We start from the raw sequence: 16666 nt of genomic DNA, 5'->3' as shown, positions 1-16666 counted from the left end.
TGTTTATCCTTGTTTCTGTATCACACTGTTCTAAATGTTTTTATGGTTTACACACTTCACATTAATAGGTACCTCATCTTTATTTAATTAGATTTTTTAATCTGTTTGAGTGTTTTGCCATCATGCATGTATGTGCACTGCATACATGTTTGGTGCTGCAGAGATCCGGAGGGGGTGTTAGACCCCCTAGAATGAGAGTTACAGATGGTTGTGAGCCACCGTGTGGGTGCTGGGAACCAAACTTGCATCCTCTGTGAGAGCAACAGTGCTCAGAACTGCTAAGCCATCTCTCCAGCCTCTACACTTACTTAAAAAATAAGCGGAAACAAATACATTTAAAAAATGTTTCTCTTAAATGTTTATATAAATACTATTAGAGTAAATTTTTATTTTTGAAACATATAGCATTGTGCCACATATTATGTAGAGCACTTAGGTATTTACCTAAAGTATTTAATAATGTATAAAAACAATAAGTAAATGAAAACTTCAAAAACCACTTTTGTTTTTTAATTAGCATAGGAAATTGAAAAGCTATCTTCTTACTAAAAGTTTTATTTCTCAATAATCTTAATTTTTATCTTTTTATATTTTTATGTATTTTAAATTTTTTGTAATCATCTTTTTATAAAAGAAGAAGAAAATGTGTTATTAAATTTGTACTTCTGAATAAGAAAAGTGATCTAGTAATAGGGGATATTTGTCTGTAGTCAGTTTCCCATGAGCACCCAGGAAAAAATGAGATGATGAGATTGTTGACTCCTTGGTAGCATGTTGATGTCTTGTCTAAAGATAATAGAATTATTTACTCCTCAACATTTTCTCCAAGCCTATGAATTCATATGTGTTATTTTATGATTCATAACTTTTGACTAGAGTTATATACACTCCTGGCCACACTGATGACCACATGTCTTTACTCCTGGAAGAAGAAAATGCCATATTTTCTGGGGATTGTATCCTAGGAGAAGGAACAACAATATTTGAAGACCTCTATGATTATATGAACTCCCTACAAGACTTACTAAAAATCAAAGCTGACATTATATATCCAGGTGAGTGATGTTTTTACTCCAGTTACCGGGTGGCACAGCTGTGGGGTTCACTGTGGGGTTCACTGTGGGGTCCACTGTGGGGTCTTTCATCGGTCTGTGCGTCACTTTTGGTGCCAGAACCACACTGGGTCTGCTATGGTAGCTCTAGTATAATTTAAAATCAGATACTAGGATTCCATCAGCATTGCTCAGATTTCCTGTGGCTATTTGAGGTCTTGGGTCAATAAATTTGATAACTGTTCTTTCTGGTTGTATGAAGGATTTACCAGAATTTTGATAGGGATTTGCATTGAATCTGTTTATCATTTTGGGTAAGGCTCTTTTCACAGTATTAATTCTGCCAATCCAGGAGCATGTATTTGTGTCTCCTTCAGGTTATTTCTACAGTGCTTTATAGTTTCCATTATAGAGAGAGGTCTTTCACATCTTCTCTTTGTTTATTTATTTATTTATTTGCCTTTTTTATGTTCAATTTTGTTTAACTCTTTTCTCCTTTTGGTTAGTTTCACTAAGGGTTTGAGAGTCTTATTCTTTAAAAAAAAATCTCTTTTATTGGTCCTTTATATTCTTTCCATCTCTATTTCATATTCATTACTTTCTTCCCTGAACTGTTATTATTTCTATTTATTTTGACTTTTCTTATTCCAAGACATAAAGGTGCTTTGGTTATTTTGGTTATTTGTTCCAGGTCTCTGGTTTTTTTTTGTTTTGGTTTTTTGAGACAGGGTTTCTCTGTGTAGTTTTGGTGCCCATCCTGGATCTCGCTCTGTAGACCAGGCTGGCCTCGAACTCACAGAGATCCGCCTGGCTCTGCCTCCACCCAGGTGCTGGGATTAAAGGCATGCGCTACCGCCACCCAGCTCCTGGTCATGTTTTTTGGGGGATTCTAAATGCCTCTTAACTTGAATGTCCATTTCTTTCCCTACATTTGGGGATGTTCTACTGTAACGTCACTGAATACATTCTCTGTCTTTTGTCAGCGACTTAGTTTCTCTTCAGATACACATCCATAGGCGTGGTCTGTCTATCTGTCCCAGCGGTCTGGAGTGTTGTGGCCATGGTTGCTTATTGATATTTGAATGTAACCATGTCGTAACGTCTTCAGTCCTTGATGCTCTCTCCTCTTGCTGGCCGGGGTCTTCCCTCCCATAAGAGCTTCCCTTCTTGTGTCCAGCAGCCACTGCCAGCCCCGGCGTTTATGGCCTGTGCGGCTAAGTAGGTTCTCCCGGCGCCAGAGGTCCACTAGGTTTTGCACCCAGAGACGGCAGATTTCTAAGCCGGGGTGTGCACACATATCAGAGTTCCTCGACCGACATGTAAATCTGAGGGAACTCAGCAGTCTGCTCGCCAGCATCAGCTCCTTCAGACACTGCCAGGCGCTCAAGCCCCTTGCAGAGGGGAGGCTTCCGGGAATCCACTGCCGAAACAAAGCAGGCCGGCAAGGGAGTGGGAAACATCTCCATCACTGTTGCTCCTGTCAACTGACTTCTCACAAAAACCACATTTTAGCTGTGGAACTCTGGGTAAGACTTGCCCTCTGTACTTTAACTCACAGTGTTGACATGTCAGGTTTCCATAGCAACTGTAAAATGGTACATTTCCAATCTCCAGAAGAAGAAACCTGTTATATGTCAGATATCACTGCACTGCTTACAATATGAATGTTCCCCCCATCGTAGAAGCTAAAAAGAACCCAGCAAGAGCCCCAGAAGGAAAGGGGGGATTGGTTTGTTTTCTGACTTGCTCCTAACAAACAGCCAGGGGAGGATCTGTCCGCACTTGCAGTCTCTCCTGAGTTCTCGGCGCTTAGGAAATCGTGTACCGTAAAGCTGGGCGTGCATAGCATCACGACACGAGAGGAGTCGGCTCCCCAGCTGCAGGAAAGCCAAAGCAGCAGCTGCCCAAGGCACCCCAAGCCCGGCCAGAGAGAGGCCGTCTGCAGAGGTTCTCAGTGGAGCCAGTGAACCTCACATCTTATTAGCAGGGACGTGTTTTCATGGAAATTATGCTCTGTCGCCATAGTTACCTTACAGTAAAGACTGCTTCCCTGCAGGTACGACGCAGGGGCCTTTACAGCTGTGTGCTTACAAAGCCCTGTGAAGTAGGTGCTGGTGTCACTGCACCCCTGAAGAAACAGGCTAAGAAGGAAACAGCTGGTTATAAACTCAAGTCCAGTGCTCTTTATGTGATACTGGGTTAGCCTGCGTCTGGGTGTTTTGTTCTTGAAGATTTAAAATATCCCTTTTGTGGACTTCTGTACCGTAGTGCAGTGTTTAAAGGGCAGGCGAATTTCAGTGTAACCGCATCTGGGTGGTCACAAGTTCTGGATGGCTGCATTTGCTGTAAGATTTTAGTTCTCTTGTGGGCCTCCGACTGCCTTTGTATTCACCCTTTTCAGTCTTGTTAGTGGACTTGCTACAGTGGTTAAGACTGTGCCCATAGTGGTTAAAAACTGCCGAGGAGGAATCTCAACACCACCCCTTCTTCCCTGTATAGCTGTAGGCAGGTGCCTTCCCCGTGGATAGTAATAATACCTACCTCATGGGGTCCCTTGTAAGCGCCCCGTACTTCAAGTATGTGGAATAATACTGAGCACCCAGGAAACACTGCATACTACCTACCATGATTGTGGTCACTGTTTTAGTGCATATATTATTGCTAAAATAGATCTTACATTTTAAGGTACATAATATTATATAGTTTTACTTGATATAATTCTCTAAAGGTTTTTGGTATTATGCACAATTTTTTTGTTGCCATCAAAGCTTTATTTTTCCCCAAGCTATCTATAATGTAGTGCTGTTTTATTAACATGTATTAATTTTACATAATAATCAGTTTCCTTATGACCTTTTCATGGGTTTATATGATGTATTTGAGGGACTGAAGAGAGGCTCAGTGGTCAAGAATGCTCTCTGCGCTTTCAGATGGTAGAAGTTCAGTCCGCATGTCGGGTGGCTCACACGGGCTTGAAACGCCAGCTCCAGGGCCAGTGACTCCACCAGCACCACCCCCCCCAGACATACACATACCCACAAATAATAGAATACATCTTTAAAAATATTCTTTGACTATATTTCCCTCCACTACATTTCTCGTCCCCCTCCCAGTCCCACTGACCCCTTTCTCTCCCCAAACCCCTCCCCCTGTTTTCATTGTCTTTGGTGATCCAGTGAGTTTCACGGGGGTTGCTTACAGGAGCTTGGGTGACGGATTCTGCAGGAGGGACACTGGGGGGTTGCCAGCGGCTGCACTGAATAGGAACATGTCTCTTCCTCTCCAGCAGCTGTTAGGAGAGGTGGGAGAGTCTCCTGAGACCTCCTCCCATCACAGAAGGGGAATCACTATCAGGAAAAGGCATTGGAAAAATTAATACAAGTATTTTCTTGTGGGACTGAGAGCTAGGTCAGGCACTGGAGTCTTACTGTGCAAGCACGGAGACTGAATTCAGTCCCCAACAGCTAGTGTTCCCATAGTCCTGGTGCTGGAGAGGCAGTCAGGAGGCCCACTTCGGAAGGTCCTGTGTACACAGTCTTTAAATCTTGTGCGTGGTGTAGCTTTCCAAGCAATGGCTATTTATGTACTCATATGCTTTTCAGTACAGCATATGAATTATTCTTAAATAGAGTGAATTAGCTTTGTACTTAATGTTTTTTATTTGGTTGTAGTAATTTGTATAATTCTTTTAATGCAGGTCATGGCCCAGTAATCCATAATGCTGAAGCTAAAATTCTGGAATATATTTCTCACAGAAATAGCCGAGAAGCACAAATTCTTACATTAATCCGTGAAAACTTTGAAAAATCATTTTCACTGACTGAACTTAGGAAAATGATTTACCAGGTGACTTTCTTTCATCTTATCTGTACATGGCTACTGTTCACTGGGGTATTATTCAGTAAGCTATATGGTAAGCCTAATATATTCCAGGCGAACACAAGTCCTTTGATTCTGTAAGTAATGATAGCTGTCTTGACTTGAGACCAGTAGATTAAGAAAGAAAATGTCCATAGAGAACAGAATGACCATCCTGAGCCGTCGTTAGACCTTCCTTACTTGACTCACAGGAGAAACTGCTCTGGGTGCTTTAGTAATGACAGATACTGTGCCAGCCATCTGGGTTATCTGGTGTCCAGGCCTCCAGTAAATGACACAGAGTGATCTTCTAAGTAAACAAAAACAAAAAACAAAACAAAAAACCTTAGGATAATGGCCGTGAGAAGTTGTAGCATAACAATGGAAAAATATGCATGAAAAACCATGAACAGAGTACTTTCTATAGGGAAGAACAGCACACCTCAGTATGTGGCCTCTGGGTACATCCCTGAGCACTGTGTGGTCATCAGGTAATGTTACTCAGTGTTTCAACAAGGTTAATATCTGCTATGCAGGTAGAGTACCTTAGTGACTCAGTGTACAGGATTTGGCAGATTGCCTAAGTTTTTAAAGTCTGTTATGGTTCACACAGTGGTACACACATGTAGTCTCAGTACTCAGGAAGCAGAGACAGGGGGATTGCAAGTTTGAGGCTAGCCTGGGGTATATAGTGTTGAGTTTATAAAGGTAACCTGGAGATAGTAGCAATTAGTAAAGGACCTTAAACATACCATAGGCATATGTCAAACTGTTAAATCATATTCAGTGTGCCTCATTTCAAAAGAGAATGATGAACAAATGAAAATACCTTTGACTGGGGATGTAGTTCAAGAGTAGAGTGTTAGCCTAGCATATTCAAGCCCTGGGTTAGGATTCCCAGCACGATCAGGAAAAAGTCATTGGAAAAATTAATACAAGTATTTTCTTGTGGGACTGAGAGATAGGTCAGGCACTAGAGTCTTACTGTGCAAGTACAAAGACTGAATTCAGTCCCCAACAGCTAAAGTGTTCCTGTAATCCCGGTGCTAGGGAGGCAGAGACAGGAGGATTCCTGGAGCTTGTTGCTCAGCGCGTCTAGCTGATCAGTCAGCTCCAGGTTCAGTGAGAGACAGACCCCTTCTTTTTGAGAAAATAAGGCGGAGAGCAATCAAGGAAAGACCCAGTGTCAATATTAGCTTCAGTGTGTACATATGTGCACATGCACTCATGCACACACACATTAGCTTCAGTGTGTACACATGTGCACATGCACTCATGCACACACACAGTCAACATTAGCTTCAGTGTGTACACATGTGCACGTGCACTCATACACACACAGTGTCAACATTAGCTGCAGTATGTACACATGTGCACGTGCACTCATGCACACACACATTAGCTTCAGTATGTACACATGTGCACACGCACTCATGCACACACCCAGTGGGAAAGGGGTATTGAAACTGTGTGAAAGAGCTCATTACCTCTCTAATCCAGCGTGTAGCCACTCTAACTATATATTAGTACATTGAGGGTCCAACCCCACCCTAATCTAAGTACAGTCAGCAAAACTCTCAGACCGTGTCACAGATGAATCATGAAGTAATTGCTCATGCCTGAATAGACATTGAGTCTTCATTCAGGAATATATTCTGTGTATACACAGAAGCATACTCAACCATGCAAGTGTGTGAAGCACCTAATGCATTCAGAATGGCATGGGATAGCCTAAAGTGATTTAGTCATGCAGCATGTATTTGACTTGCCACACGCTAGAGTAGGTGCAGAAATACATACATAACTATGGACCCTTGCCTTGAAGGGTCTAAGGATCACTGAAGACAGACCTATTTCAACAGGTATGGCTCCACTGAACACACTAAACACATTAGACACTGCACTAAGTTTTATATAAGTTGAGCATCCTTAAACCAAAATACTCTAATACTTCAAAGGCTTCATATGTTGGAGCATTTTGAACACTCAAGTCTTATATTTTTTTCACACAAAACTTGAGGTTCTATACACCACATATTAAGATACAAAAATTAAAATCCGTTTTACCTAGTGAAGATGCAGAGTAATGAGCTTTGTCTAAAGAAGGAGTAAGCATTTCCTAGGCCAGAGTAGAGGAGAAAAGAAGTCATTCTAGACAGTGAGGGCAGGTCTAGACACGGGATAATGATAAACCAATGTGTTGGGAAACCCACCAAGGAGACCTGTCACAGGAGCACAGACTGCGGCTGTGGGTGGACAGGAGAAGAGACCAGAAAATGAGGTGGGAAGAGGAGATGTGATCAGATCACAAGAAGACTTCACTGCAAGTGTCAGAGGTTACCCAGTGACATCTGGGAATGGTCGCTTTCAGATCGTAGGTGGGTAACTTACACGATGAGATCTAGAAAATCACACTGGTGGAGAGTCAGTCTGTGGTTCTGGTGCTTACAGAGAATAGGAGTTGAAAATTGAGATTTGGTAGTCACCAGTGCTCAGTGTTTCTGTGTGTGTTAGCTGAGGGAAAATGAAAAGGGAAACTAGTTGGTGTCCCACACCTATAATCCCAGAACTCAGGAGGCTTCGAGAATTTGAGGCCAGCCTTGCAGACAGTGAGTGGCCAGGTTGAACTCTCTCAACAGCTCTTTGTAAACATCAATGTTTAAGGTGAGTCTAAGGGAGAATATGCAAGAAGACTGTGAATGCTAAGAGAAGTGGGATAAATGCACAAAAAGCAGTCTTCAAAAAAAGAGAAACAAGCCAGTTAACTTCATGTACAGAGAGGGAGACAGACAAATCCAGTGAATTTTGACTGAGATAATTTGATAATCTAGGCAAAATATTTCCAGGGAGCTGAGAAACAGAGTATTCTGGTTTTGTTCCATTGCTGTGATAAATCACTCTGACCGATAGCCACTTTCGAGAGGATTTATTGATGTATACCTGCAGGTCACAGTTCATCATCCAGGCAAGTCAGGGCAAGAACTCAAGGTGGGAACCATGGAGGAACTGCTTTAGCTAATTTCTTATTTCGTATAACCAGGCCCCACCCATCTAGGGATGGTACTGCCCACAGTAGGCTGGACCCTTCTAGGTCAACTGATAATCAAGCCCCCTACAGACCTCTGTGGACGGTCTGATCTAGGCAGTTCCTCAACGAGGCTCTCCTTTCAGACGTCTGTGGGCTGTGTCAGGATAACACTTAAAGCTAACTAGGGCAGAGATAGTGAATTTAGTCAAGAAAATTGACTTCATAATTATAATCCTTATTTAAAGAATAAAATAAAATTTCTCTTTATTCAAATGGCATGTCAATATTACATCATTATTTTAACAAGAGTAAAGGAAAACTGTGAGTCATAAGGTACAAAGATATTATCATAATACCTAAGAAAGCATAAAGCAGATTCAAAACTATTTGAAAACTAAGAATAATTTTTATATTTATTCATTCCTTCATTTATAAATATTAATGAGTTTCTATTGTGTGTCAGTATGCTAAACACTAGGAATTCAGGGGTGAACAAAATAAGACACGGCTATTGTTTTTATGGCATTTGTTCCAGTTTATCTATAGAAATAGCAAAGACCATTTGCAAGGTACAAATGGTTTGGGCTGGTGTTATATTTTTTTATTTGATTTTGGTTTTTTTGAGGCAGGATCTCATATATGGCAGGCTGGCTTCAAACTCACAATGTAGCCAAGTATGACCTTGAACATCTGACTGTCCTGCCTCCCCCTCGGAGTGCTGAGAATACATGTCCACCACTCCCCCGTCTATGTGATGCCGGGAATGGGGCCTGGGTTTGTGTGTGGTAGGAAAGCCATCAGCTGAACCTCATCCTGACCTGTTCACACTAAAGTGTACTCAGGTTAAACTTCCTTTTTCTGGTGTGTGTGTGTGTGTTGTTTTAAAGATTCCAGACAACTGTCTTCTTCAGAAATGAGACTCCCTTTCATCCCTGTTACCTTTCAGAATGTTCCAGAGAATTTACATAAGATGGCAGAGCATAATCTCCTGCTTCATTTGAAAAAACTAGAGAAAGAAGGAAAAATATGTATGTATTTCTGAATTTTAATGCCTTTACTACTAGCATTTAAACATGTTTGCAGGTGCATGGGTTTCTTTTAAGTTAAAACAGCTATCTGAGTTCTCCCTTAAATATCACATTCATTAGAGAGAGATAAACACAAGGAGTAGGGTCAGATCCTGCCATAGACACTCAAAGTTGTGCATCAGGAGCATGGCCTCTTCTAGACGCCAAGATCAGGAAGTGTGGTACACTTGAAAACAGGCACAGTTCTATGTGCTAGTGAAAATAGTGACGTCAGAGATAGTCAAGTGTTCTGTAATTATTTCCTTATGGTAGATTAATAATTGTAAAAGCCTTAGTCATATGTTTACATAGAAGAAGAAACTCACATTATAGTCATCAACAAAATTCATATAAGGAATGTGCACTTTTTCTAATTACAAAATAATTTAAAATCCAGTGGATATACTTAGCTTTTGTTTTTACTTTCTGGTTTTCTTTCTGCAGTTTACACCACAGATCCTGACAAGAAATGGAGAGCTGTACTTTAGTTTCCAATGAATGACGCTCTATCTTGTTTTGCTTTTAGAGTATGGTATGTTCTTTTAGCTATAGATTATTTATAGAGAATATCAAATGTGGGACTTTGAGAATAGCCCTGGATACTTTTCTAAAATATGTAAATTATATTGTACATATGTAGGACAGGTTATTGATCTAACCTGGGCCTTGGAACATTTTACCAAAAGTTCAGAATCTAACACTTTGTCAATTTCCTATGGATTAAGTAAAATGGTTACTTAAAAATAACAAAACTTGCACAATTCAAACCATTTATTCCTTTAGAGTTTGGTTATGTATTAGCATTTGCCAGTAATAACTGTTTTCTTTAGCTACTTCAGCACAGATGTCTTGTCTGCATACTCCTTCCTTTTCTTCAGCCCTGTCTATACCTTTTACATAGTTTATTTCCTCTTTCAATCAATTATATCATTTAAGTATTGAGTCTGTAGCTCTATGTTATATTTGTTTTCTTATAATGGTATCCCATAAATGATTCATGTTTATCATTGATGCTCCCCAACATGATGATAATGGAGTGAACCTCTAACACTGTAAGCAAGCCACCCCAATAAATGTTTTCTTTATAAGAAAAATATTAAATAAAGCAACTTCAAATACTATGTGATTCCTAATAATTATTTTTAAAGATTAATTTTTATTTTATGTGTGTGGGTGTTTTGCCTGCATGGGTGTCTGTGTGTTACATGCGAGCAATGTGCACCGAGGCCAGAAGAGGGCACTGGAGCCCCTGGAACTGGAGCCCCAGGTGTGGTTAGTCATCGTGTGGGTGCTGGGAATCAAACCTGTTTCTCTGCAAGAACAGCCAGCGCTCTGACCTGCTGAGCCATCTCTCCAGGTCCTAAATAATTATTTTTGTAATCCACTGATACAACCAATATGCTTTGCAAGTTTAGATTGTAGTACAGAAATAGTCATCAGTTTATATATGAATTATATACAAAAAGTATTTTCTTTTCATTAGAAGAATGTAAGGTAGGCCTTTTAAAAATATAAATAACATTCTTACGTAATGGCTAGATTAGTGATGCTGTGTAGTAATTTCCTTCAAATTGAAACATTTAATTCTGGAAGGAGGTTCCTAAGACTCAGGAAGTACATTACATTTACAGGGCTCAGGAAGTAAGTAACTCATAAGTCTCAGAAAGTTCCTGAAATTTGATTCACCAAGTCCCTCCCCAAGGTTACCTAAGGAGTAATGATTGCTAGGGAGAAGAAACTTCTCACCTCTTGAGCTCCCTACAAGTGATTCAGGGGAGCGCCAGGAATGAAGCCTCCATGAGTCCACACACCTGCTGGAGTGGGCTTTTCAATAAAACAGCTGCCTTTGAATCGCCCAGGAGCCTCGCAGTAAGTCTGCACCCGCTTACTGTAAATGACCCCACTAAACTCAGTGCTCGCTAGGCAAGGACTCCTAAGAGCACTGCTTTTGTCTGTCATTTGTTTCTACGCGGATGTGTAGACTTCACATCTCCACAGAAAATCTTGTACAGTACAGTGTAGTTCAGCAATGCTGAATTGACCCAGATAGGGCCCAAGTTGTAAAACTAAAATGAGCTCAGAATTCTAAGTGTAGGTTTCCCTTACTCTCCCTTTAAGGTAAGATTTCAATTTATAAGAAGTGTTCTTTAGTGTTTTCACCTTCTGCCCCTTTTCTTAGACCCTAGCATTTTTATGCTACCTTAACACATTTGTTCTTGTTCATGGAATTAAGTGTTCCACACTACATAATAACTATAAACTGAACAATTAAAAGCCAAAGCCAATGACCCAATTCACAAATGGACAATTTCTCCAAAGAAATACCTAAGTGAAAAGATGGTTAGCATCACTAATCAATACAGATCAAAACCACAGGATACTGCTTCCTGCCCATTTGGATAGCTGTTGTTTTCCAAAAATAAGAAGAGAACAGCTCCTGAGATGTGGGGAAATTGGAGCCTTTTTGTACAGGTGACAGGGGTAAGGTAGTGTGGCCTCCTCCAGGGAGGCTATCTAGAAAACAGGACCCTAAGAAAGACACAGGGATCACCCAATGACAGAGAAATGGATGAGATCTACATGAACAATCTGGACGAGAGGGGGGGTAATGAAGGACGAGGGTCGAGGAAAAGAGAGCCTGTGGGAGCAGGAGATCCCAGCTGGATCAGGAACAGAGAGGGAGAACAAGGAATAGGAGACCATGGTAAATGAAGACCACATGAGAAAAGGAAGAAACAATGTGCTAGAGAGGCCCACAGAAATCCACCAAGATACCCCCACAATAGACTGCTGGCAATGGGTAAGAGAAAGCCCAAACTGATCTACTCTGGTGATAGGATGGCCAAACACCCTAATTGTCATGCTAGAAATCTCATCCAATGACTGAGGGATCTGGATGCAGAGATCCACGGCCTGGCCCCAGGTGGAGCTCCAGGAGTTCAGTTGGCGAGAAAGAGGAGGGTTTGTATGAGCAAGAATTGTTGAGACCAAGATTGGAAAAAGCAAAGGGACAAATAGCCAAACGAATGGAAACACATGAACTATGAACCAGCTGAGGAGCCCCCAACTGGATCAGGCCCTCTGGATAAGTGAGACAGTTGATTAGTTTGATCTATTTGGGAGGCATCCAGGCAGTGGGACCAGGACCTGTCCTTAGTGCATGAGCTGCCTGTTTGGAACCTGGGGCTTATACAGGGACACTTTGCTCAGCCTGGGAGGAGGGGACTGGACCTACCTGGACTGAATCTACCAGGTTGAACTCAATCCCCAGGGGAGTCTTTGCCCTGGAGGAGATGGGAATGGGGGGTGGGTTGGAGGGAAGGCAGATGGGGGGGCGGGAGGGGAGAGGACAAGGGAATCCGTGGCTGATATGTTAAATTATAAAATACAAAAAAATACAAAAAAAAAAAAAGAAGAAAATGGAATTACTGTATCATTGAGCATTCTACTTGGAGAATCCTTCCAAAAAGCTGACTTAAACAGATATCTGTGGGGCTGACAGAAAAACATCTTAAAAACAAGAAAATCTGACATACGCTCATCATGCATGAATTCCAAAGGCATAACACTAAGGGAAACAAGACACTAAAAAACAGATACTGTGATTCTCCTTGCATGGAAAACACACAGCAGCTAAGTTCATAGAGACAGAAGGTAGAATGGAGAATGCAGTGATCTGGAAGAAAAGGAATGGAGAATTACTCATTTCAGTAAGGGACAACATAAAAAGTTCTGGGCATGAATGGTGAAACCGAGTGGTATCCCTAAAATGATTAGTAATAATCATAAGTGTCCCCCATAATACCACCACAAAAAAAAATGTGAATGCATATCAATACTCTCTAGGCTAAGAGACTATAATTTTATTGATATGTGAATAATTAGCTTACCTGTTACCTTGCTTTTTTCCCAGAGGATTAAATACAAATACCATTCAATTGATCAGATCAGAAAGAAAAAAACCAGTCTCGTTTGCCTCCGTCCCTCATGTCCCACTCTTCCTAGTCTACCTCCCGAATTCATCACTCTTACCAGTCAGTGCTGCTTAGTCCCAGCCATCATCCTTTCTTCCTGCATCAGTAAAATGCCTGCTCACTTTTAGCTCCTCCTTCCGTTTTTGAAAGAGGTTGGGGAAGAAGATGAAAAGGGCATTCTGAGTTGAGGAAATCTCATTTAAAAATCCATACAATTGTTACATTGCCCTGGCACACTTCACATACTGCACATTGCAATTAGATCTTTTCAAAGTCGGGGAAGGATGGGAAGCTACTAAACTATCAGTCATTTAGAGAGCCTAGCAGCAGAGCTCTAACAAAAGCAGTGACATATGAAATGCTCTGTGCTCGGGACTGTGCCAGATACCAAGGAGACAAAGGTGAACAGAACAGCATCTGGACTCTCAGAGTGAGCTCATCATCTTGTTGTCAAGACAATGTAAGTAGCGTTAGATTTGTTTGAAGCAAAGGAAGAATATCTAACCTGTTGGGCTATAGAAAGCTGCTAATGGAAGGCTGAGCTCAGGCTATACAAAGGAAGTGGTAGCCACGTGAAAATGCAGTACTTGTTTAGATGAGAAAAATCGTTCCAGTTGGAATAAACTGTGTGTGCACATAAACAGAAAAAGGCATCCTGTGTTTGAACTAACTTATATAACCAGAATATATGGTATTTGTGATGGAGACTACAGTAGACTACAGTACTCTTTAGCTGTAGGGAATACATTCCAACACCTCTAGTGGATATCAGGTGATACCACAGATGGTATTGAATCACACACACACACACACACACACACACACACACACACACACACACACACACCTACAATAAAGTTTGATTTATAAAAGACAGTAAGAGGTTCACAACAATGACTAGTAATGCAGTGGAGCTGTACCAGTGTAGTATAATAAAGATAGGTGCACAGCCAAGCATGGTGACACATGCCTTTGATCCCAGCACTTGGGGGGCAAAGGCACATGGAGTTCTATGTGTTTGAGGCTACCCCTAGAGCTCCAGATCAGCCAGGGCTACATATTGAGACCCTCTTCAAAAAGAAAAGAAAAAGCTAAGTCCCCTCCTCCAAGTATCTCACTGTATTTTCTCTTAAAAGCAGCTCTCTCCATCCTCTCTGGGCCTCATCTGAGTCACCAGCATCACTACCTTTACTTTGAATGTGAGTAAGTAAAATAAAGGTTACCTATACACAGGCACTGATCACAGTCCTGTAGAGATCTGACATTCTACGGAGCCACTGAGTGACTAACAGTCATGGCACAGACAGTGCCATGATGGGATAAAGGATGATTCATGTCCGGAGCCGCTCAGAACAGGACAATGTGAGGTTTCACCTCATTACTCAGAACAGCATGCAGCTCAGGTTCCAGGGCCTAGCATGATTAGTATAATCATCTAGTATTATTTTGCCTCAGGAGCCAACTGCCATTATAGTCACGCCGTGCCTGGTTCTAGTCCTTTCCTCCCCAGTCAGCACACCCAGGAGCCTTGGATTACTCAGCTGCTACTTCCTCATGTTCTGTTTACTCAAGGTATTTTTTTTCTTTTATTTATTTTATTTTACAATACTATTCAGTTCTACATAACAGCCACAGATTCCCTTGTTCCCCCCCTTCCTGCCCCCCTCCCCGTCCCCCAAGCCCACCCCTTTCAGCACCTCGGCCTGCTCTCTACTCTAACCTCAGGTTGTTTGCAACTGAGTAGCTCTTCATGTCTCACACAGAACCGAAAGGAATACCTAGACAGATAATTACTTTTTAGTTCTTCTCATGTTCTCTCATATGTTACTGGCCAGCCTTTTGATACCTGTTCCAAACAGCCATCTGGCCCAGAACCTTATAAACAGAGGCACTGGGCAGGGTGAAGTTTGGAGATTGGATTTTGCAATGCAGAATGTGAAGGACAGAAGCAGGGAGGGATTTCAGAGGGACAGAGGACAACAGGTATGAGTGCTACTTAAAAGGAGAAATAACGCCCAGAGGAGTTGGGAGCATGGCTTGTTGGCAAAGCATGAAAACCTTGAGTTTGGATCCCCAGCACCCACTCAAAAAGCCAGGCATGGTGGTAATTACAAGGTGCACTTGTAACCCCAGCATCAGAGAGGCAAACGCTGAGGATCCTTAGAGTCTGTTGGCTAGTCTGTCTATCCAGGCAGTGAGGTTTGAGTTCCATGAGAAACCCTGTCTGAGAAATAAGATGGAGAAGAGATCGATGAGGACACCCACCATCAACCTCTAGCCTCCACACACAATCAGATGACCCCACGTACACACTTTTAAAAAAGAAAAGAAAGAGGAGAAACAGTACCCAAACGGATGTTTAATCTCTGAGAATGGGAGTCAGGTAGACAGAAGTCTTGAGACAGCTGGGATGTCTGACTTGGCACTGCGTAGATGAGATAAGCAGCAGAGAGGCTGTAAGGCGCTGGTCTGCTACACACTGCACGGAAGAGAAAAGATGAATTTCCTTCTAGAGACGCCCAGCCAGAAGACAGAAGCGGAGCTAAACAGATGAGGTATATTTTGTTGTCAACTGGAAGCTCTTGTGCTCAGGCAAAAGGTTGGTGGTCAGTGCAGGTAACTGAGCATCGGGAACGAGAGGGAGCCAGGCTTGAGAACAGGAATCTCTCTTACCTTCCCATCTACTTTGCAGATCAAAGACTCCAGGTGGACTGGCTTATGCACAGGATGGGGGACTTGGCCATGGGCAGCTCAGAGCTGTTGCCCTGCCCAGCAGGAATAGCTGGTTCTTCCAGCTGTGCTATGAAAGGTCTTGGGGAAAAGATTCAGTGATTTATACAGGCTCACTACCCTTACTTCGGGTGGTGCTGCCTTTGGCCCCAGGTTAGTGGCATGGCCTCCCCTTATGGCTGGAGTGAGGAAGCCACATTCCCAGAAACAGTGTCACAGGAAGACTGTGGACAGACACCGTTTGCTTACTACATAGGTCTCCTTTCTGAATGTGTGAGCGATACTTCATAAGTCAGTTGTATGCTGCAGCTCAGAGGCTGAGCAACCTGAGTCTTTTTTAAGACAGGGTCACTTATGTAACCCAAGCTGACCTTGAACTCTCCATGTAGCCCAGGCTGGCCTGAAACTGATCTTCAGGCCTCACTCAATCTCTGAGTACGGATGGGAACTGCAAGCTTATGCTACCATGCCTGGCTCTGCAACCCAAATCGTGTGTGTGTGTGTGTGTGTGTGTGTGTGTGTGTGTGTGTGTGTGTTTCTGGGAACTTTGAGCCTTTTTATCTCTAGGTTGTCACTTCAGGGAAAAGTTTGTGAAATGGCTAAGAGTGGAAAACTAGAATTCTGAAAAAAGCGAGAAAAGATTCATGTGCTAAGATTCTGAATTCTGTCAGTTACCAGCGCCCCCTCCCTCCAAGTCTACATGTTCATCAGGGGGACAAATTACAGTGAAACTTGCCACAAAACTTTGAAGAGTAATATTCTCATCGCTGTCGGTCTTTCTACCCTATTCTGTTTTTAAAGTGTTGGAATGTTTTGTTTTAGTTAGGAAAAAAAAAGTTCAGAATTTGAAGTACTAACCAAGAAAATCAGTTCTGCCTCTGGGCTGGAGAGACGGCTCAATGGTTAATTGCTCTAGCTGCTCTCGCAGAGGACTGGGTTTGATTCCTAGCACCCACA

At 42.1% G+C, this 16666-nt stretch overlaps 2 protein-coding genes across 4 annotated transcripts in view; one reads left to right on the top strand and one right to left on the bottom strand.

Annotated features, from left to right (window-relative positions):
• Window positions 1-10126, top strand: part of Lactb2 (lactamase beta 2) — a 31517-nt gene extending 21391 nt beyond the window's left edge. The window contains exons 4-7 of the mRNA XM_006974698.3: window positions 877-1055; window positions 4750-4898; window positions 8885-8966; window positions 9450-10126. Of these exons, the coding sequence (XP_006974760.1) occupies window positions 877-1055; window positions 4750-4898; window positions 8885-8966; window positions 9450-9493 (454 nt within the window). The 3' untranslated portion in view covers window positions 9494-10126. The remainder of the gene's footprint in view (window positions 1-876; window positions 1056-4749; window positions 4899-8884; window positions 8967-9449) is intronic.
• LOC107400947 (uncharacterized) overlaps window positions 1474-16666 on the bottom strand; it is a 38482-nt gene continuing 23289 nt past the window's right edge. For 2 of the 3 annotated variants that reach the window (XR_013048935.1, XM_076563728.1), the window contains one exon: window positions 1474-5220. Coding sequence is in view for 2 of the 3 variants with exons in the window: in XM_076563728.1 (XP_076419843.1) it covers window positions 5143-5220 (78 nt within the window). In the remaining variant the exon portion in view is untranslated. Of the gene's footprint in view, window positions 5221-15326; window positions 15459-16666 lie in introns of all 3 variants that reach the window. The other variant, XM_076563727.1, reaches the window with a different exon arrangement.

Source organism: Peromyscus maniculatus, chromosome 2 (assembly GCF_049852395.1).
Source record: "Peromyscus maniculatus bairdii isolate BWxNUB_F1_BW_parent chromosome 2, HU_Pman_BW_mat_3.1, whole genome shotgun sequence".
Classification (NCBI taxonomy): domain Eukaryota; kingdom Metazoa; phylum Chordata; class Mammalia; order Rodentia; family Cricetidae; genus Peromyscus; species Peromyscus maniculatus.
The sequence above is the reverse complement of the archived record's forward strand: the minus strand, read 5'-3'. Positions and strand labels throughout refer to the sequence as shown.